The following is a 23,539-nucleotide window of genomic DNA, read 5'->3' on the forward strand; positions in this document are numbered from 1 at the left end:
TTCACCATCACTCAAGATAGAAAACATTATGTCTGTCAGTGTATGACAAATGATCCAGATGAAAACAAATGCTGTGAAGCCAAGATGAGTGCATATTCAGGCAAAGATAAAAATGCTCCTACCAGAGCTTCTAATCTAAAGAGACATTTACAGCGCTTTCATCCAGAAGTACTGAAAGCAGTGGATGAGAAAGACTGCATCCAAACCAATGAACCAGTGCCCAGCTCTTCCAGCCAAACAAAGGAGCAGAGAACTTTGCAGCCATCAGTTGCAAGATATTTTGTCAGTGACAAAGTTACTGTGACAATGACAGTAGATACATTTAAAAAACAGATCATAGAGCTTGTTGTAAAGGATAGTGTGCCTATTTCATTATTTTCACGACCAGCTTTTGTGTCTGAATGGGGAAATGGCCCGCAAGCTTGGTGTTTCTCTGGAGAGAGAGAGTATTAGAAAATTAGTAATCGAAGAAGCTTTTAAACAAAAGGAAGAACTTAAAAAACTCTCAAGGGATGCTTTCTGTTTCTTAAAATGGATGCCTGCACACGTCACAGAGTGAACTATTTTGCCATCAATGTCCGATTTGTTTGTGACAAAAATGAAATAGTTACCAAGACATTGGCAGTAAAAGACACCAAAGCTCATCACACCAGTGAGTTTCTCCAGGTCTTGGTGGAAAAGGTTCTGCAAGACTATGAACTTAAAAAAGAGCAAGTTCTTTCTGTCGTAACTGACAATGCTTCAAATATGATAAGTACTATTAAGCTAATGAATGAGAGTAATGATGGTGACCAGCAGCTAGAAGAACATTCTGGGTCCACAGACACAGAAATGTTTGAAATAGAGGAACACAGTATTGTAACTAAGGAGCAAACTGAAGTTGCTTCAGATGAATAGCAACATGATAGTTTAGATGATCTTGTTGAAACTGTGTCAATATGTTCTTTCATTCATCACATGCGCTGTGTTGTGCATACGCTACAGCTGGCTATAAGAGACTGTCTGCAAGAAGGACATGCTGCTGCACTGAATGGCAAGGTGAGAAAATTGGCTACTGTTGCCAGAACCCCTAAAGTTGACTCAATTTTGAAGAGACGTGCTGGAAAAGGGGCAATTATTGATCAAGCCACATGATGGGGCAGTACTTAATGATTCAGCGCTTGGTTGAACTGAAAACCTTTCTTGTAGACATGGCTAACCCTCAACTGACGCTAAATGAAAGTCAGTGGAATCAAGTGACTGAGCTGGAAAAATTGCTAGAGCACCCATTTACAGTGACTAAAAAATTACAAGCAGAGGACTTAACTCCAGGTATTTTCTTAAAGGAGTGGAAGAACCTGATGTTTCGCCTGTCCCAAAGCGGAGGGTTAATTGCAAGTGGCATTGCTACATCAATGAAACGGAGAGAGGAGCTACTATTACAAAATAACATTCTTTTGGCAGCTGTTTATGTAGACCCAATGCATCGGATTCTTCTAGATGATCAACAGCTAAGTAAAGGAAAAGGAAGCTCTGTTTGAAATAGCAGTAAGGATGAAAGGGTTGCAGAACAGTCAGGAGGAACAAGAAGAATTTAGTCGTCCTGCCACATCTTCACCCTCATCATCAACTGATGAAGAATTTAATTTCTAAAAATATTTGGATCACAAGGACCGTGCAAAGCGTTCCCGCATAGAAGAAGAGTCATCCCCATCAAGGAACACAGCCAGTACATTTCAGCAGAATTTTTCATGTGCACTAAAAGAAATTGAGAAATTTGACCGTTCATCAAAAATAACAGTGCAACAAGCGATTCCTCTGTATCCTGACATTGTCAGAGATGTTGCCCGAGTGGTTACTGCTTTGCCACCAACACAAGTTAGTGTAGAGAGGTTGTTCTCTGCTCTCAAAATAATTAGATCAGATTTGAGGGCATCCATGAAGGAGGATCTGACAGAGGCTATACTTTTTCTGAGGACAAATTTATAGATTTCTTCTTATTAACTGCATAAAAGTGTTTATTGCATATTTACTTACAGTTTAGAAAAGTTTATAAAAGTTATTTGCTATATTCTAATTGTATTCTAATAAATGTAGTTTTTGCTCTAAGTGGTCTGATTACTTATATGATGGTGAGAAACTGAATAAGCACGATGTTTAATATTTTACAACAGTAAATTTGTTGTTATGAATTGGCCATTTATGAAGGAGTCTGAGTCGGAGCCTGATAAAATCCAGGAGTCAGAGTCGCAACTGTGGCTTACCGACTCCACAGCCCTGGTGAGATCAAAAGTTCAGACTCTAAAAAGTCAGAAAACAGTGACCATAAGGTTTGCTATGTCAACATTAGGGTCAATGACCTCTTGCATCAAAGCGGTCCCCTGGGCCCAGGCCCACTCAAGGATACTCCAGAGATATATCCTATCCCTTTGGAACAAAGACCCGGAGACCCTCAATACGAGAATCTCTCTACCCCAGCACTTAAAACTGTCTCTCAACTGGTGGCTCAACCAGGGAAACCTAGTAAAATGGACACCCAGGATACAATATCCCATGACGTCAATCACAACAGACGCCAGCAAATGCGGTTGGGGAGCAATATCGCCTCAGGGAGTCTTCCAGGGACTCTGGCCCAAAGACATGGAAAAACAATCTTCCAATTACAGAGAACTGAGAGCGGTAGAAGAAGTCCTAAAGGCAACAGAAACATCAGTCCAGGGAACCCATGTCCGGATTTACTCCGACAATATGACCACCGTGGCCCATCTACGTCATCAGAGCAGCACAAAATACGGAAGCCTGCAGAACGTGTCAGCGCGAATATTCGGCTGGGCAGAACGCCATCTCCAGTCCCTATCAGCTCTCCACCTGAAAGGATCCAACAACATCGAGGCAGACATCCTAAGCAGGACAGACTTAGATCCAGGAGGATGGAGCCTCAATATTGAGAGTATTCCATGCCATAACCAAAAAATGGGGTCTCCCAGAGGTAGACATATTTGTGAACCGGGAGAACGCCAAAACAAAGCAGTACTTCTCCATAGGTCCAAGCGAGAAACATTCAAGGGTGGATGCCTTTGCTCACCCGTGGAACTTCGGACTGGCATACGCTTTTCCACCAATTCCCCTAATACCAAGAACTCTGCAAAAGGTCAGGACAGACGGGGTCAAAACTATCCTGATCGCCCCTCTCTGGCCAAAAAGGAGCTGGTTTGGAGCCCTAAAACTAATGAACTCAGAGCGTCCCCTGATCCTACCTTTGGACTGTGACCTTCTACATCAAGGTCCCATCCTTCACCCGGCTCCCCACAGCTTAAGCTTGGCAGCCTGGCTTCTGAAACCACAATCCTGAAAGCCAGAGGCCTCTCAGATGCGGTGATATCCACCTTACAAAAGAGTAGGAAACCAATCACAAACGACTTTCTCAGAATGGTACGGATCCACTCCCATGGATCCCTTCCACCCAGACTTAACAAAGATCCTAGATTTCCTACAAGACGGATTATCCAAGGGGCTAAGACCAAGTACTTTGAGGGTCCAAGTATCAGCCCTGAGTTCTTACTTCAACCAAAACCTAGCAGAGCATCGATGGATCAAGAGATTTTTGTCAGCAGCTTTCAGAATCCATTAAGATATATAGATTACTATAGAGGTCAGACAAAATGTATGGAAATTACAGGATTTTTAATAGTACCACCACCTTGGAGAAATGGCAATTATATAGCCCTTATGTCCCGTATGGAGACTAAATGGATTTTTACATTGGACACGCTCATCCCGAAAGGTCTTAATAGCAATTTGGAATTATTTGGTTTTCTTTAATTAGAATGACCTTGAAGGGCTGCATAAAAGGACCCTATAATCAGAAAGGACCATCCCTGATGAAGGAAAGCGTTCTTTTCGAAACGCGTTGGATGTTTTTTGGTCCTTTCTGCAACCTGTATTTTGTTTAGCCAGCAGGCAAGCTCTGGTCGTGTGATCATCCGTGGCATGCTAAGTCCGGCTCCTATTTTGTTTAACAGCAGATCTGCAGCTGCTAACCTAGACCATCAGAACCTTTTCTACAACTAACCGGCGCAAGTATCTCCTGTCTCCTAATTGTTGTAGAAATACGCCGCACTGTTCTCTAGCACTGGTGTTTCATTTGGATCGCACCTGAACACGTGACATCAGCGTCACGCTAGGTCCTGTTCCTCTCAATCCAGAGAGCGGAGACGCTGAAATTAATGGAGACGCAGCACTACACAGTTTGAACGCTGCTGAACACGTGTTATTGGCGTTACTTCAGGTTCTGCTTTCCTTACCTCATTGAACGGAGATGCCGTATCTAATGGAACCGCAAGTATAGATCTTATGTGCCGCAGTTGCTTATTAATAGCTGGCTATATAAATTTTTTGGGGACTTTGAAGGCACTTTTAACATAGAAAGTTGCCTCCTATCATTTGGCAGGAGATATAGCCACCGGTCGGGGCAAGGGCAATCTCCATGTGACTGCAATTAATCTGCCATTTTTCTGCAATTATTATTTATTCATCCGAAAAAAAGTTTCAGTCGGATGATATTTAGTAACATTTTTTACTTCAAGTGGTGGTACTTACATACTTTTTGACATCTTTTTAGTTTTTATTTAGAGATATAGCGCTAATATCTATTTTATACCTATTGTTGCTATCTTATATGTTTATTACTGGGGTTTTGTCTTCCAATGAGTATTTTTAGTTCTATAAGTATTGAAGTGATTTTTGTTTTTTTTGATTGAGCTTCCAACAGCATGTTTTGAGAAAATGTTTTAAAAAAATATTTTTAACTTAAGCATTTTGGTTTTTTTCTATGGAACCAATTAATTCACTACTTCTTTGGTGAATTGTGTGTATTGCAATCTAACAGTTTTTTATCTTAATAAATTCCTTATAGTGAGGTTTTTTGTGCGCAAAATTATTTTATATTATTGATTATACTGACAAAATAGTGGTTTTTTGTTCAATTTTGTAGCACTATACACTCTGAGCGCCACTGTAGAGATCTCCTTTGATTTGTAGCTTCCAGAATCCGTCCAAAGAAGTCCAGGGTGGTCCCAGCTTGGGACTTGAATATAGTACTAAAGGGTCTATCGAGCCCTCCATTTGAACCTATCGACCAGACCCAGATAGATAAACTATCCTGGAAAACAGCACTGCACGTAGCCCTTACAACGGCAAGGAGAGTGGGCAAAATTCAGGCTCTGTCCATCAGAGAGCCTTATCTAAGAATTCTGGACGATAAACTACCGTATATACTCGAGTATAAGTCGACCCCCCCCCTAATTTTGCCACAAAAAACTGGGAGAACTTATTGACTCGAGTATAAGTCTAGGGTGGGAAATGCTCCATAGATTATTCCCCCATATGGTGTCCTCAGAAGAAGCTCCATAGATTGTTCCCCCATATGCTGCCCCCATAAATAGCTCCATAGATTGTTCCCTCATATGCTGCCCCCATAAATAGCTCCATAGATTGTTCCCTCATATGCTGCCCCCATAAATAGCTCCATAGATTGTTCCCTCATATGCTGCCCCCATAAATAGCTCCATAGATTGTTCCCTCATATGCTGCCCCCATGCTGCTGCTGCATGTAAAAATAAAAAAAATGACATACCCACCTCTCCGTCGCTGGGTGTCAGATTCTCACCTGTCCTGCGTCCATGGCTGCTCACCGCTATCTGCACGTCATCAGTCAGTGACGTTCAGACTGCAGGGGGCGCGGCGCGCACTAACCACGTCACCGCGCCCTCTGCTGTCTGAAGTCATTGACCGATGACAGACAGCAGCAAGCAGCCATGGACGCAGGACAGGTGAGTATCGCTATACTTACCCGTCCTGACGCTGTTGCTTGAGTCCCCAGCTTCTCCACGCTCTCTCTTCCTGCATTCAGCGGTCTTGTGATACCGCTCATTAATATGCGCATATTCATGAGTTTTAATGAGCGGCACCACGTGACCGCTGAAGGCAGGAAGAGAGAGCACGGGGAGAAGCTGGGGGCTCAAGAGACAGCGTCAGGGCGGGTAAGTATGACCTGACACCCCCGCCCCCCCTCCCCCTCTGACCCCCTTTGTATATGACTCGAATATAAGACGAGAGGGGGACTTTCAGCCCAATTTTTTGGGCTGAAAATCTCGACTTATATTCGAGTATATACGGTAATTTTCCCGCTAGACCCTTCCTTTGTACCAAAAGTGTCTTCAGATTTCCACAGGTCCCAGGAAATAATACTGCCCTCCTTCTGTGATAACCCAAAGGATGAGAGGGAAGTGGTATTCCATTCTCTGGATGTCCTGCGAGCAGTCCTGGTCTATTTGGAAGAAACAAAACTCTGGAGGAAAGATCAGAATCTTTTTGTTCAATATGGCAGACCGAAAAAAAAGGGAAAAAAAAACATCCAAAAGCTCCCCAGTTAACTGGATCAAGAAAGCAATCACGGACGCTTGTAAAAATCAGGATCTACCTCCTCTGGTATCCCTGAAAGCCCACTCCATTAGAGCTGTCTCCGTCTCCTGGGCAGAAAAGGCTAAGGCTATGTGCACACGCTGCAGATTCACCTGCTGGTTTTTTCCCGTGGAACCGCAGGTAAAGTGACCTGCGGTTTTGCCCTGCGGTTTCACACCTCTACTATGTTAAAGGTGTGAAACCGCAGCGGAATCCGCAGAAACAATTGACATGCTGCGGAAAAAAAAACGCAGCAAAACCGCGCGGAAAAAAACGCAACGTGAGCACTGCGGTTTTGAAAACCCATAGGGTTACATGGTACTGTACCATGTCTGCGGAACTGCTGCGGTTCCGCAGGGCCAAAACCGCAGCGCCAAAACCGCAGCAAAAACCGCAGCGTGTGCACATAGCCTAAGGGTGTGTGCACACGCTGCGGATTCTGCTGCGGTGTACAGTACCATTATTCCCTATGGGAATTAAAAACCACAGTGCAGACGGTGCTGATTTTTCCACACGGTTTTTCTGCGGATTCTAATCCGCAGAAAGAATTGACATGTCAATTCTTTCTGCAGATTCCGCTGCGGTTTGCCATCTCCTCCATTGTGGAGATGAAAAACCGCAGAGCAATCCACAGGTAAAACCGCAGGTCTTTTGACCTGCAGATTTACCTGTGGATTTTACAAAGTCCGCGCGGCCAAATCCGCACTGCAATCCGCAGCATGTGCACGTACCCTAATGAATCTATCGAGCAGATCTGCAAGGCCGCGACCTGGTCTTCAGTCCATACCTTCACTAGGCATTAAGATCTAATCTATATGTCAGTACGAGATCTTGCCTTTGGCAGGAAAGTCCTGCAAGCCATGGTCCCTCCCTAAACCATTATTTTTTGGTATACCTCCTATGTGCTGTCGTGGAGGGGATTAGAGAAAATAGAACTACACTTACCGGTAGTTGGGTTTCTAAGGCCCCTCCACGACAGCACTGGTAATTTTCCCCCCCCTAACAAATTTTGTTCATGTGACTTATATGGATAAATAATATTTCAAGCATTCACGCTATGTGGTCCTTGGAAAACACTGGGGATTAGAGGAAGGAGAGGGCTATTTAACCTCTTGTTTCCTGTCCCTAATTAGGATGGGGAGGCAACCTCCTGTGTGCTGTCGGGTCTTAGGGTACCGTTACACCTAGCGACTCACCAGCGATCCCGACCAGCGATATGACGCGGTCAGGATCGCTGGTGCATCGCTAGGTGGTCGCTAGTGAGCTGCCACACAGGCAGATCTCACCAGCGACATCGCTGGGGACGGGGATCGCTACTTACCTGTCAGACGTGACGATCCTGACGTCCTCCCGCCCGCGTCCACGTGTCGCTCGTCGGCGCCACAGGAAGCCCAGCAGGAAGTGGCCGACGAGGAATGGTCGAGGAGCTTCTCGCGCGATCAGCGATAACCAGCGGGGGAGTCAGTCGGAGGTAAGTATCACATGCAGCGATATCGCTGCAACGTCACAAAATCGGTGACTTTACAGCGATATTGCTAGCGATATCGCAGTGTGTAACGGGGGCTTTAGAAACCCAACTACCGGTAAGTGTAGTAATATTTTCTTAGTTACATTTCGAACTGAGGAAAGGGCAACTTGAAAACACTTTTGGTATCATCTTATAGCCTTCTCCTGCTTTGTGGACCTCCACCATTTTCAGAGTTCTATGCAGCTGCTTAGAAGAACCCAATGCTGCTGATTTTTGGCACAAGGTTAGAGGAGGCTGGGTTTTTTTAAAGCTGGGAATTTGCATCACCTGGCCTTTTCTAACGATGATCGTGAACGAGCCATAACTCTAACAGACTAATTAAGGGCTGAAACCTTGGTCAGAGGAGCACACACATCTTCAAATGCTGCCTAAACTTTTGCAGTGGCGTATTTTCTTTTTTGTAATTTTTAAAATGTAAAAAATTACTATGTAGACTTTTTTGGCCTAAAATACAAAGAATGTGTCACTTTTAACTTTAGGCCTTTTAGAGATCATTTCATCTTCAAATAGCGTAACTGTTCACAATAACAGTAATTTTTAACCGCTTCTTGACCGGAGCTTTTTTCGGTTTTGCGTTTTCATTTTTCACTCCCCTTCTTCCCAGAGTCATAACTTTATTTTTCTGTCAATATGGCCAGAAAACAAGAAAAAAATTCCAAGTGCGGTGAAATTGCAAAAAAAAGTGCAATCCCACACTTCTTTTTTGTTTGGCTTTTTTGCTAGGTTCACTAAATGCCTAAACTGACCTGCCATTATAATTCTCCAGGTCATTATGAGTTCATAGATAAAAAAAGAACCTAGACATGTTTGGTGTCTAAGGCCTGTTTCACACATCCGTTTGTGTCCATCAGTCAAAATCCGCCGTTTTGGGAAAAAACGGATCTGCCATTTTTCTTGGCGGATCCGTTTTTTTCCCATTGAGTTGCATTACCGGCGGATCTTGACGGATGGCCATCCGTTGGATCTGTTTTTTTGCGGATCCGCCAAAATTTTGATGTTCGCCGACATGTCCGAACGGACCATGCAACGTTTTTTCGGGCGGCCGGATCTGCATTTGTCACTGCGCATGCCCGAAAGACTTCACTCAGCCGCAAATTTAACCCTAAACTGTTCTGACGGCTGAAAAATTCTCTCTCTCTCTCTTTCTCACTTTCCTTCCTTCCTTCCCCAGGCAGCGGTTCCTTTAAAACTCTTCCTTTGACGGATCCGTTCAAATAACGGTCCGGTGACAAACGTTGTGGTCACTGCAGGAACGGATCCGTTATACGCCATTTTAGCGGATTTTGACTGGACAAAAAAACTGATGTGTGAAACAGGCCTTGGTGAAAAAGAAAAAAAAATTGTGCCATCTTCCGAGACCCATTTTTCATGATTTCTGGTTTGGTGAGGGCTTTTTTGCGCACTGAGCTGACGTTTTTAATGGTACCATTTTGGTGCAGATATGTTCCTTTGATCGCCCATTATTGCATTTTAATGTAATGTCGTGGCGACCAAAAAAGAGTAATTCTGACGTTTTTATTTTTCTTCCTGCTACGCTGTTTAGTGATCAGGTTAATCCTTTTTTTTATTGATCGGGCGATACCTAATATGTGTATGCTTGATTTTTTTTAATTTATTTTGAATGGGGCGAAAGTGGGGTGATTTGAACTTTTTGGGTTTTTTATTTTTTATATTTTTAAAACTATTTTTCTTTAGCTTTTGGAATGCTTCAATAGCCTACATGGGAGGCTAGAAGCTGCTATAGCCCGATCGTCTCTGCTACCTAGTGGCGATGCTCCGATCGCCTCTATGTAGCAGAATTACAAACTTGCTAGGAGCGCCGACCACTGGGTGGCACTCATAGCAATCTGGCATCAACAACCATAGTGGTGTCAAGGAGACCTCTGGTTGCCATGCTGACACATCGGTGACCCGCGATCACGTGAATCGGGTCACCGGTGAGCGTATTTCCGGCCGGATGCGCTTGTTAAATGCCGGGCGGCTGTTGTGGGCACATGTCAGCTGTTCAAAACAGCCGAAATGTCCCGGATTTGAGGTGGGTTCTCCGCCGGAGGCCACATCAAAGTGGGGGATACTGACATCAGATGTACTAAACTGTCTGATGTCAGTAAGGGGTTAATATATATATTATAAAATCGGTGCCTGCGCTTCAGCATGATTGCATGTGCAATGCGTATTAGATTGTTTTATTTGACATACAGTACAGATCAAAGGTTTGGACAGACCTTCTCATTCAAAGAGTTTTCTTTATTTTCATGACTATGAAAATTGTAGATTCACTCTGAAGGCATCAAAACTATGAATTAACACATGTAGAATCAAATAATTAACAAAAAAGTGTGAAACTGAAAATATGTCTTATATTCTAGGTTCTTCAAAGTAGCCACCTTTTGCTTTGATTACTGTTTTGCACACTCTTGGCATTCTCTTGATGAGCTTCAAGAGGTAGTCACCGGAAATGGTCTTCCAACAGTCTTGAAGGAGTTCCCAGAGATGCTTAGCACTTGTTGGCCCTTTTGCCTTCACTCAGCGGTCCAGCTCACCCCAAACCATCTCGATTGGGTTCAAGTCTGGTGACTGTGAAGGCCAGGTCATCTGGCGTAGCACCCCATCACTCTCCTTCTTGGTCAAGTAGCCCTTACACAGCCTGGAGGTGTGTTTGGGGTCATTGTTCTGTTGAAAAATAAATGATGGTCCAACCAAACGCAAACCGCATGCAATAGCATGCCGCTGCAAGATGCTGTGGTAGCCATTTTGGTTCAGTATGCTTCCAGTTTTGAATAAATCCCCAACAGTGTCACCAGCAAAGCACCCCCAAACCATCACACCTCCTCCATGCTTCACGGTGGGAACCAGGCATGTAGAGTCCATCCGTTCACCTTTTCTGTGTCGCACAAAGACACGGTGGTTGGAACTAAAGATCTCAAATTTGGACTCATCAGACCAAAGCACAGATTTCCACTGGTCTAATGTCCATTCCTTGTGTTCTTTAGCCCAAACAAGTCTCTTCTGCTTGTTGCCTGTCCTTAGCAGTGGTTTCCTAGCAGCTATTTTACCATGAAGGCCTACTGCACACAGTCTCCTCTTAACAGTTGTTGTAGAGATGTGTCTGCTGCTAGAACTCTGTGTGGCATTGACCTGGTCTCTAATATGAGCTGCTGTTAACCTGCAATTTCTGAGGCTGGTGACTCGGATGAACTTATCCTCCGCAGCAGAGGTGACTCTTGGTATTCCTTTCCTGGGGTGGTCCTTATGTGAGCCAGTTTCTTTGTAGCGCTTGATGGTTTTTGCCACTGTACTTGGGGACACTTTCAAAGCTTTCCCAAATTTTTGGACTGACTGACCTTCATTTCTTAAAGTAATGATGGCCACTCGTTTTTCTTTACTTAGCTGCTTTTTTCTTGCCATAATACAAATTCTAACAGTCTATTCAGTAGGACTATCACCTGTGTATCCACCAGACTTCTGCACAACACAACTGATGGTCCCAACCCCATTTATAAGGTAAGAAATCCCACTTATTAAAACCTGAGAGGGCACACCTGTGAAGTGAAAACCATTTCCGGTGACTACCTCTTGAAGCTCATCAAGAGAATGCCAAGAGAGTGCAAAGCAGTAATCAAAGCAAAAGGTGGCTACTTTGAAGAACCTAGAATATAAGACATATTTTCAGTTGTTTCACACTTTTTTGTTAATTATATAATTCCACATGTTTTAATTCATAGTTTTGATGCCTTCAGAGTGAATTTACAATTTTCATAGTCATGAAAATAAAGAAAACTCTTTGAATGAGAAGGTGTGTCCAAACTTTTGATCTGTACTGTAAATAGATTCATTAAAAAAAGGCCTCCTCCAAGATGGCGGCGCTTGCGCCATCTTGCTAGAGTAAAAAAAAAAAAAAAGTTGTCTCCACTAAGAAGACACTGCCTGCGCAGTAGCATCCATCAAGCAACACGATAGACGTTATTGTGCAGGCGCTGGATGCAGTGTTTTGGGGTTTTTTTTTTTAACTTTTTTTTTTTTTTTTTTTTACTCTATCAAGATGGCGGCTCCATCTTGAAGGTTTTTTTTTTATTTAAGGAATTTACTTATCTCATCAAATAAAATAATTTAATAAGCATTACGCATGCGATCATGCTGCAGTGCAACCGCCTGCCTACTGCAGATGATTTATTTATTTATTTTACGATATATATAATGAAGACCCCACTCCTCACAAGCCCGCCCCGAAGCACGAGCATATCATTAATTTGAAATTGAAGATAAACATTAAACAACAAGCACAAGATGGATTTCATCACCAGGTATCAGTGTAATCAGCATAACAGCGCTGACCTGACACTGTCTGTCGGTTACTGTGCGCAATCCTGCTGACATGTTCCCTTTAAATTGTAAATGAAATGAAAACATGCTCACCTCCCAGGGCCGACTCTGTATTTCCTGGCACTGTGACCTTGTTGAACAAGTGCTGCACCCCATCTGTGACCGATGATGGACTGCAGACCTCACAGTACCATCATACAGAGTTCTGCTTTGGAACCAATCAGTGGCCAAATCCTTTAACCCCTTCACTCTGGGTGATTTTCCATTTTTGTTTTGAGAGAGAGAGAGAGAGAGAGATATATATATATATATATATATATATATATATATATATATATATATATATATAATATATATATCAGGGCTGTGGAGTCGGTAAGCCAAACCTGCGACTCCGACTCCTCAATTTCCCTTACACCGACTCCGACTCCGACTCCCACACATATTGCTTATATTTAAGTGAAAAATTTATTGTAGTACAATGTGAACCTCAGACATTTAATCATTTTTATGATCCAATAATCAAGATATTTAGATAGAACAGAATATATATTGGTGTACTACCCGGTTTTCATTCTTTTTGGTACAGATACGATATGGATAGACAGATATGGATAAATGGATAGATAGAGCAGATTTCTAATCTGCTTTTGCTATTGAAAACATTATCTATGAGCTCAAAAACATTTCAGGTGATGCGGTTTTTTAAAAAGATGATCAGCTTTTGCAGCGGAAAAACGTATCCTCAAAAAACACAGGAAAAATGCTGTGTGTGAATGTAGCCTTAGATCAGGAATATAACAGCCATTTATAGGACATTTCATAACTTTCCCAAACTCCTATGAAAAAATATTCAGCACATTCTGCATTGAACTACTGTACCCAATTTATTATATATTTTAGGAGTCGGAGTCGGTCCATTTTATACCGACTCCAACTCCGACTCCACGAAAATGAGCACCGACTCCGACTCCACGACTCCGACTCCACAGCCCTGATATATATATATATATATATATATATATATATATATATATATAATATTATTTTTTTTTCCGTCTATATAGCTGTATGAGGGCCATGTTTTTTTTCGTGGTGCGAGTTGTAAGTTTTGAATTACACCATTGATTTTACCATTTAGTGTACTGAAAAACGGGAAAAAAATTCCCAAGTGCGGTGAAATTGCAAAGTTAAAATACAGTTCCACAATTGTTTTCTAGGTTTATTTATTTACCATGCTCACTAAATAGTAAAAGTGACCTACCAATACGACTCGTGAGGTCAGTGCGAGTATGCAGATACCAGACATGTATAGGTTTGTTTTTTTTTAATTAAATTGTGAAAAAACTTTCTGAAATGTGTTTGAAAAAATGTTTTTGCGTTTGTCGCCACTTTCTGAGACCAGTAGCATTTTCAAGGTTTTATAACCTGAGGCTGGGTGAGGGCTTATTTTTTGCTGCTTGATCTGACGTTTTATTGATACCATTTTCGGGTAAAGACAATATTTTGATTGCAATGTTGCGATGATGACCAAATAGCATAATTCTTGTGTTTTTTATTTTTACTTTTTATCATTACGGCATTTGTTGATCAGATTAATTGACTTTATATTTTGATTGTACATTTCTGAATGCAGCGATACCAAATGTGTATATTTTTTATTTTTAATGGGGCAAAAGGCGGGTGATTTGAACTTTTGTATTTTTTTGAAATGTTAATTTTTTTTTTTTTTTTTTACTATATTCAATAGTCCATCACACAAGCATGGTGATGTCAGCAGACCCCCTGCTGCCTTACAACAACCCATCATCGTCCCGCAATCACGAGAGAGGCGTCTGTGGGCGGGACCTGTGACATGCTTTCGGCAGGCGCGTGTTAAATGCCGCTGTCAATGATTGAGGCATTTAACTGGCTAACCACCGCTTGTGGATCTCGGATTTTAGAGGCAGATGATGCCCGTATCAAAGGCAGAACATTGCCGATGACTGGGTTAAAATGCATCTTGCAAGTGCTGTGCTCGATAAGCTGCGACATAGCTAGTATGTGTTCATGCACTTTACACAATTATACCTACCCCCATATATTCTCTCGACTTTACAAACCTTGATCAGCTGATCGCCCTGGTCCAACTCCTGAACTCCCAGCCATTCATCTGTTAATGCCGGTGGCTATTCTTTCCCTCTAAATTGTCTGTATGTCCCATAAAGTTTTATGGAGCGGCAGAACATGAGTAAGCGCCTCTCTATAAAACTGCTTCCTCCCCACAGTCAAGGGCTTTCAGGTTGGCTTATTATTTTTTGAAGGGATTTATTTTTGCAGATGCATCTATTAAAATGAATAGTGTGGCCCTTTTTTACTTGTGGTATGTTTTCAATGTGTTTTTCTGGCCGGCCTTTGTGATAAGTGGTTACACTTTTCCCTTGCATCATTTCCTTCTACTTCTCTTGAGGTCTCGAATGTCTTTTCTTGCCAGGGAAATTTGCGAGCAGGGAAAGTCTTCAGATTTTGGGAACAACTGTTCCCGGCGCGTGGCGCGGCCTTGTTCCTTTCAGCTGTCGCTTCATATAGTTAGAACATTACAGGCATAGATCGGTGGGAAAAAATAGCCTTCACATAAGGACTTTACTGCAGACGGGGGGGACATCATTGTGGAAGAAAATACTTGTAGCACCCACACATTATGGGCCAGCGTGGCAAAAGATTGAAGGCAACTGGATAAACTTCGATCATGGTGTGACACAACTTTTCTCCATAAGAAAACCCTTTCACACATTAGTTTATTTTCCTTCTTAGGCAACATGTATTAATGTAGATAGATATATTGGCAATTTTCATTGGTTAATTAATGATTCTATATAACATGAGTTTCACTCTTTGTATTGAAATGAATGAACTTTTTGATTATGATCTAATTTTGTGAGATGCAACTGTGTGTGTGTGTGTATGTGTGTGTGTGTATATATATATATATATATATATATATATATATATATATATATATATATATATATATATGTGTATATATATATATATATATATATATATTGTATATATTATAATTATGATTTATTATGATTATTTTCGCAAATCATCTAGGTCCTTAATCATGCTAGTTGTGTTGTGACCGTTGTCCTGAATGCCCTCTCATATCCAATCATCAGTGTCCCATGTATTTATAGTGCTGGTTCCCAAGCAATTCAGTGTCTGCAGTGCTGCTGGCTGGTAGCCTTTACTGTAATAGAGTATTACTCTGATGCATGCTGTTAACTGTCAGGGTAATTTTAGAGAAGTGCTGTCTTATATGTTGCATGCTAGGATTTCTGCAAATTGGAATGATCTTATCATTGATTTATATATACATTCTTTTTAACCCCTTCATGACCGGAGCTTTTTTCTTTTCTTTTTTTGTTTTAGTTTCTCCCCTTCTTCCCAGAGCCATAACTTTTATTATTTTCCGTCAATATGGCTTTGTGAGAGCTTATTTTTTGCAGGACAAGTTGTACATTTGAAAGACACCATTGGTTTTACCATGTCATGTACTAGAAAACGGGAAAAATATTCCAAGTGCGGTGAAACTTCAAAAAAGCGCAGTCCCAGACTTGCTTTTTGTTTGGCTTTTTTGCTAGGTTCACTAAATGCTAAACTGACCTGCCATTATGATTCTCCAGGTCATTAGGAGTTCATAGACACCAAACATGCCTAGGTTCTTTTTTATGTAAGTGGTGAAAATTCCAAACTTTGCTGAAAATAAAAATTGCGCCATTTTCCATCACCCGTTATTGCATATTTTTAAACACTTTTTTTTTTCTTTTGGCATCCTTCATTCGTCACTGCAATAGCCCAGTCGACTCTGCTACATAGAGGCGATGATCAGATCGCCTCTATGTAGTAGAATTGCTGACTTGCTATGAGCACCGACCACTAGGTGGCGCTCACAGCTGTTCGGCACTGACAACCGTAGAGGTCTCCAGGAGACATGCCGATACACCGGTGACCCTCGATCACGTGACGCAGGTCACCGGTGTTTCTGGCGTGATTACTGGAAGCGCCATTTAAATGCCGGTCTACGAAGGAGCCACGACAGGCAGCAAAGAAGAGGGCATCATCGTTAGAAGATGGGAGGCACCGGACCGCAACACCCATCGGACCAAGACCGGACCGCCCCCAGGTGAGTATAATATAACTCGTTTTTCTTATCTTTCAGGTTACATCGGGGGCTTATCTACAGCATTACAGAATGCTGTAGATAAGCCCCTGTTTTCGGTGCCGGCAGCTGATACTCAAAAAATGGGGTGACAGATTCCCTTTAAAAACTAAAAACAACAGTATCACTGTGCTTGATTGGCCAGCAAACTTGCCTGACCTTAACCCCATAGAGAATCTGTGGGGTATTGCCAAGAGGAAGAGGAGAGACACCAGACCCAACAATGCAGACGAGCTGAAGGCTACCATCAACCTGGGCTTCCATAACACCTCAGCAGTGCAACAGGCTGATCGCCTCCATGCCATGCTGTATTGATGCAGTAATTGATGCCAAAGGAGCCCCGACCAAGTATTGAGTGAATTTACTGAACATTCATTTCAGTAGGCCAACATTCGGATTTTAAAATAATTTTTCAAGCTGTTATAAAGTATTCTTATTTACTGAGATAATGACTTTTGGGTTTTCATTGGCTGTAAGACATAATCATCAGCATGAACAGAAATAAACACTTGAAATAGATCACTGTTTGTAATGATTCCATGTAATGAGTTTTACTTTTTGTATTGAAGAACTGAAATAAATTAACTTTTTGATGATATTCTTATTTTGTGAGATTCACCTGGATGTGTGATTTCAGGCAGTGAACCCATCAGTCAAGCAGGAGGTGTCAGGGCTAGGGGGATTCTAGTGAATGTGGCTATGTGGAGTGGGCGGGGCTGTACACTCAGCTTTATATATAGATATAATCATTATAATTTGTTCTAACTAACCGTAGTTAGTTACTATGCCCGGGCAGCGCCAGGCTCTTCAGCTAGATTGAAATAAAACAAAACACACTTTTACTTTTTTATTTAAAAATAGCAAACACAGTTATGCTCGCCCATTTCATTGAATCCCTTGTCTCCAGTAATAAAACAAAAATACAACAATATCCCTCCCTTGTTCGTCGTTCTGTTTCACGCCGTAATCCATGTCTGGGGATAGAGTTTTCAACCTGGGCAGTGCCAAGATACGACCGTCCAGGCTGAGACCCACTGGTGAATGAACTGCTGCAAGCACAGCATCAATGACTAGCGGTGACTTCATCGATGTTGCTGCCTCCTCTGCACTGTGAGACTTTCTCATTGTGCTAGTGGGGATCTCACCGAGGTCGCCACAGTAAAGCTCAGCTGGGAATGCAGTGACCTGCTGTAACCGTGACAAATCACATCACCGCTAGTCACTGATGCCTCATCCACTGCAGCTCATTCACTAAATGCGACCGTCCAGGTTGAAAACTGTCTATCCCCCAGACATGAATTACGGCGTGGGATGAAACGACAGAAAGGTGAGGGATAAGAGCAAGGCTAAGTGCCAGAATTGGCACATCTTATAGATGCAACTTTTCGGGGGTGGCTGAGAGCTGATGTTTTCAGCCTAATGGGGAGGGGGGGACAGTATCCATGGCCCCTTCCTAGGCTATTAATATCAACCTGCAGCTGACTGCAGTTGTGAGTGGATATTAATATCCTGGGAAGCTCCATGGGTATTACCCCCTTCCTAGGATATAAACAGCCCCTAGCTGTCAGCTTTCCCTCTGCTGGTAATGAAAAGTACGTGCGAGTCCACGCCATTTTTTTTTTTTTCTTTTCTTTTTTTATGAAAAGTATTTCAGTAGATGTACAGTAAGGCCTCTTTCACACTTCAGTTTTTTACAATCAGTCACAATCCGCCAGGTTTTGAAAAAAAACGGATCCTCAATTTTCTTTTGAGGATCCGTTTTTTTCCCCATTGACTTCCATTATTGACGGATTGTGACGGATTGCCGTCCGTTGCATCCGTTTTTTTGCGGATCCCCCAAAAGTTCCTGTCCGTTACCATCCTCAAAGATTTCAAAACGGAGCTTGCAACGTTTTTTTCTGTGGCGGATCCTCCAGACACTCATTTAACCCGAAATTCTTTCTGGGTGCCGGACAAGAAAAAAAAAAAATTCTGTCTCTGTCTCTGTCTCTCTCTCTGTCTCTGTCTCTCTCTGTCTCTGTCTCTCTCTTTTTTCCAGGCTGCGATTCCTTTAAAATTGTTCATTTGTCGGATCCGTAAAAAAAAAACGGACGGGTGCCATCCGTTGTCATCAGTACTAAAACGGATCCGCCATCCATCCTTTTGGCGGATTATGACTGATGCAAAAAACTGAAGTGTGAAAGAGGCCTTAGCTGCACGTACCCTGTATTAATTATATATGTCACTGACCTCTATATATCTATTGTATGTGTATATACTGTATGTATCTATTCTTTGCTCTCGGGTCCTGCTGTGATTTTACAGTACAAGGCTGCTGAGTTGCTGACTTTTCATCTATGTATGTAATATAGATTGTGATTTAGAGGTAGGGTTCTACAGGAAGCTTTTTTTTTTTTTTTCCCCCGGGGGGTGGACGCTCGACATTATTAGCATGCACAAAGAGACACAAGATGGTGCCTTTTTGCACTAAAATGGCAACAAAAAAAGCACTGCAACATGCGTTTTTGCTGTAGCTTCTTTCCTGACAAGAAATCAGGTTTTGCTGCAGAAAAAAAAAATCAACAAAAATGCCCAGTGTGAACTTAGCCTAAGATGTTCAGATATAAGATATTGAAATATGGGTATGTATCATTTTGCATTCTGCATCTAAAACTTTATTCCTTTGGTCACTTTGTAAAAGGCCATAAGGGGGTTTTACACATAGCGATATCGATTTTGTGACGCAGCAGCGATATTGCCAGCGATATCGCTACATGTGATACTTGCCTCCGACCGGCTCCCCCGCTGGTTGTCGCTGATCGCGCGAGAACGTCCTGGGCCGTTTCTCGTCGGCGGCTTCCTGCTGGCGCCGACGCGTGGACGTGGGCGGAGGACGTCATCATCGCCGCGTCTGACAGGTAAGTAACGACATTTAACGGCATCTTTGTACTTTAAGCTACTGTAAACAATGACAGGAGTATCCTGAGAATCATGTCTAAGGACTCCGTTACATTTAGCGATGCACCAGCGATCCTGACCGGGTCGTATCGTTGTCGGGATCGCTGGTGCATCGCTAAATGTAACGGAGTCCTTAGACATGATTCTCAGGATACTCCTGTCATTGTTTACAGTAGCTTAAAGTACAAAGATGCCTGAGACCACATCTATTATATTACCACCATTAGGGGGTGATACCAACTGGTCATAAGGAGAGGAGAGATGATGTGAGACTGAAGAAAGGTTGTCATTCAGGGATGTGTTCCTGAGAAACATGGGCCACACCAAGGAGATGGGGGCCACGCCAAGGTTCCTTTCTGGTAACTGACATTGTGTGAATGACCATAAGCTTAAGGAATTAATATTTCTTGGCTGTAATGATTTTGTTGCTGTTTTGTTTTTATTAATTTTATACTACATATTTGATTTGGGATATAAAATAGTTTCTCTTTTATACACTTTTGTTGGTATGCTTTCTTTGGTGACCATCTTGGAGGATTTACATAGGGATGTTATTGTCATGAGATATTCTACATTGTCAGTAACATTTCTTGATGATATTATTGATCAGTATCTTTGTCATTCGATATTGATATTGCGCTTGATAATGGTATTTCTTAGAAATGTGTTGCTGGACTTGTCTTTGAAGGAGCTACTTTCATATATGTAGTTCGGGGTATGAAATTCTGCGGACAGATTCCCTTTAACAATTTTTTTTTAAATTATTTTGTTGGCTAGAGCAATTATGATGGAATATAATGTGTTATAAGTTGTGCAGAATCGTTGGAGTTTTGTGAGCATTTAACCTTGTAGATACCTATGTTTAGGAGGTTTGTGTGCAGCTATGTACATACAGGGCATTTCCATTGCAGCCCTTGCATAGATATTGCGTTATGGGCTATAGAGCTACATATTTTACCCTTTACTGTGCAAGGAGTGAAATCCAATAATTATGTGAAATTCTTTAATGACAATTTAATTTATTTTTATAGCTATGGCGTGAGTTTTCACTAAGGAGAGACCATGGTGCGGGAACGAAAATGCATCTTATGCGAAATCGTGTACAGTTCCAAAAAGGTAAACCGTTTATTTAAGTAATTTAGAGATAAAGAGTATTAAAGGTGGAATAAAAATTATGCCAAAAATCGTCAAACGGGTTGTAGGGATGTGACTCGCTCAGGTGCAGCGGGAGACAATCATGAGGCAGGTTCTTCCCAAAGTTCATGAGGTTTATTTGCTCCATAAACCATAAATCAGCGTATCACCAAAATAGCCTCTAGCTTAGGCACAAAAGAACATAAGCGTCCGTGGCTTCAGACTCGGACCGAGAGTCTCAGCACATGCTGGGAGGTGTAGTCCTCCCCATATACAACCTCTGTAGTGTCCCGCCTGGACACATGGAAGTCTGTCCACACTCAGACAGACTCCCTCCACTCTGTCTCTCACATGTGCCAAACACCTCAATTACATAGCCCTGTAACCACACCCACAGGTGATCACATGGCTATGACATCACTAAAGGTTGTATAGACACACACAGGCTTCCCTGACACAGTGTAACAGAAAGATCAGCAGTACCTCTGCTGATCAATACACCCTGGAGCCTGCATCCCAAGGCCACCCACCTTGAGTCCCATAATGGTCATTTAGGACCCTGCTCCTGTTACCACACTGAATGTGCCTGTACACCCATCCTGGGACACCCACACAGCGCCCCCTAGCTGACATAGTGGTCACTACACCACATACCTCCCCCCTCTGTTCAAACTTGTGGGGTTTAACACATGACATCACCCAGGTATCTTGAGACCTGGCACCCATGTCACCTTGCCCTACAAGTCGAGAGGACCATCTCCGTCTGTTTCGGTAGTCAAACTGCCTCATATTCACGTTAGGCCTCCCCCGCCCCCAGCGGTCAGTATCTCGGCCTTGGGCTTTGGCCTTCCCGTCAACGTCCGTCAGTGTGATCAGACACTCTTTAGTCTCCACCTGTTTGCAGTGCGCTCCGTCACCCGACCTTTCTCTCACTGGCCGGCTCTCCCAGTTCACACGGTCATGAGTCCCACGTCCAGCTGGGCCAACTGGCTGGTCTGAGTCTGACCCCTCTGTAACTATGTCCACCACCGGGTCTCGTGCCTATGTTACTACGATTAGAACGGCCACTTGCGGACTCTCGACGTTCTTGCCTTCGACCTGCCCTTTCATTCCTTGGAGGATCCCTTCGGGCCTTTACAACTTGGGTTGGAGGTGGACGCCACCTGACGTTCTCTATCTGCTCATTCATCTGCAGTCGATCCTGTCTTAGCTGCTCAATCTCCTTCAGGTACGCTACCCGATATTCCAGGAGCATGCAAAGCTTCCCAATGCTTTCCACTGAACCAACCACAATGACAGGAACCATGTCATCTTCAACAACGACTTGGATTTCACCAGCAGGTGGGATCCTCACTCTCTTCACACTGGATCGATTCACCATCTCCTGCATCACCTTTCCAAGTCTGCCAACGACTTTCCCCACCAGATTTCTGGGTACCGGAATTACGTCTTCCACAAAGCCCAGCCGACTTTGAGCTTCCCTGGCAAGCTCCAGACGTCGAGCGGCTTTCCTATTACGCTCCACGAACATCTGTTTCGTGCGGAGACATTGTAGGTGCATCTCCTTCAGGACAGCCACCCTTCTCTCTGTGTCTTCCGTTTCTGCCAGTATCACCAACTGGTCTGTTTCTGGTGCCCAGCTCACACTATAGGCTTTTACTGCCTTTTTAAAAGTCTCATGCACACCTTCGCTGGCACACGCTTCTCGCACGTCTTCGGGTACCTCCATCACACACTTGAAGGTCATGGACTTCCTCTCATCCTGAACAGATGGCTCTGGGTTCCCCATGGACACTTCCCTCAAGGTATCTGCCAAGACCGGGTGACTGTCTTGTGCAGCTCTTGGCTCACCATCTTCCTGAGATTTACAGTCTTCAGGACCCTTTTCCAAGATGGGCTTTGGCAGTTCTGCCTTGCTATCAGTCGGGCATGGCCGCTGTACGTCTTCGCCCATCCACTTCTCCCGTAGAAGACCTTTTACTAATCCACTGAGTTCTTGCAGAACTTTATCTCGCTCCTCTGCCAGGTAGCGACGCTGATCCTCTCTCCTGAGAATCTCCTGTTGATGCTTCTCTTGGGCCTCTCTGAGCACCTCCATATCTTCTAACAGGGTCTTGTTCATGGTTTTACATGCTGACAGGTGACCTCTGAGCTCAGAGACTTCCTTCTCCAGCTCATCCACTCTGTGCTCAGCTGCTTGCCTTAGAACTCTTTCCCGTTCGACATGTTCTGTTACCGTCTCCTTTATCAGCTGTATTTCACGATCTTGTTCTCTTTTGGCCAGCACATGTCTCACCACTACCTCTTTAATTATATCATCAAAGGGTACCCCTGGGTCAGTCACACCAGTCGAGTGAACCCTCCAGTTACCGTCCAGCACCAATGTGTCTAGTCCAGTAGTCTCATCTCCCAGCCCACCATCTGTCTTATCACGAGACGTCAGGTCCGTAAGTTGGGCAGATGTCCTTCTTCCGGTCAGTTCTACCTCTGACCTGTCCACGTCAGGAGCCGTCACTGTCTCAGAGTGTCCGCTTGCCCCACAGTCGAAGCATCTCCATCATCCGACCAAACGTCATCAAACAAAAGAAAGTCCCGACCCCTCTCCCAGGCATAGACTAAGTCCCGTGGTATCCCACTACCTTGGCACTCACCACCTTTGGTCCCCTCAAACACTACTGTGTCTACTGCGTAGTTCACCGTGACCCCGTGTTTACAGCGAACCCTGACGTTTTTCTCGGTCAGAGAGAAAACGAGAGGAGTTCCTGTCAGAGTCACCTGACTCTCTGAGTCCAGCCGACCAAAGGCTCCTTCCCGGTGCAGCATCACTGTACACATCTGTGGCCCGTCATTACTACCCGGAAAGGATATTCCACATTCTGAAAAAGACCTGCACATACACTGCGGTACTCCAGACATACCTACTGAGACACCCAGTGCTGTCACTTCTTCACACTTGGCCCCTTTCTGGACCA

The 23,539-nt window shown here is 43.3% G+C and overlaps 1 protein-coding gene across 2 annotated transcripts in view; it reads left to right on the plus strand.

The window, feature by feature from the left end:
- ZNF106 (zinc finger protein 106) overlaps window positions 1–23,539 on the plus strand; it is a 118,024-nt gene that overhangs the window by 11,649 nt on the left and 82,836 nt on the right. For both annotated transcript variants that reach the window (XM_073554175.1, XM_073554176.1), the window contains exon 2: window positions 20,465–20,549. In XM_073554175.1, coding sequence (XP_073410276.1) covers window positions 20,496–20,549 — 54 coding nt within the window. In that variant the 5' untranslated portion in view covers window positions 20,465–20,495. The remainder of the gene's footprint in view (window positions 1–20,464; window positions 20,550–23,539) is intronic.

Source organism: Dendrobates tinctorius, unplaced genomic scaffold (assembly GCF_039654945.1).
Source record: "Dendrobates tinctorius isolate UK_male_01 unplaced genomic scaffold, ASM3965494v1 ptg000208l, whole genome shotgun sequence".
In the NCBI taxonomy this organism is placed as follows: domain Eukaryota; kingdom Metazoa; phylum Chordata; class Amphibia; order Anura; family Dendrobatidae; genus Dendrobates; species Dendrobates tinctorius.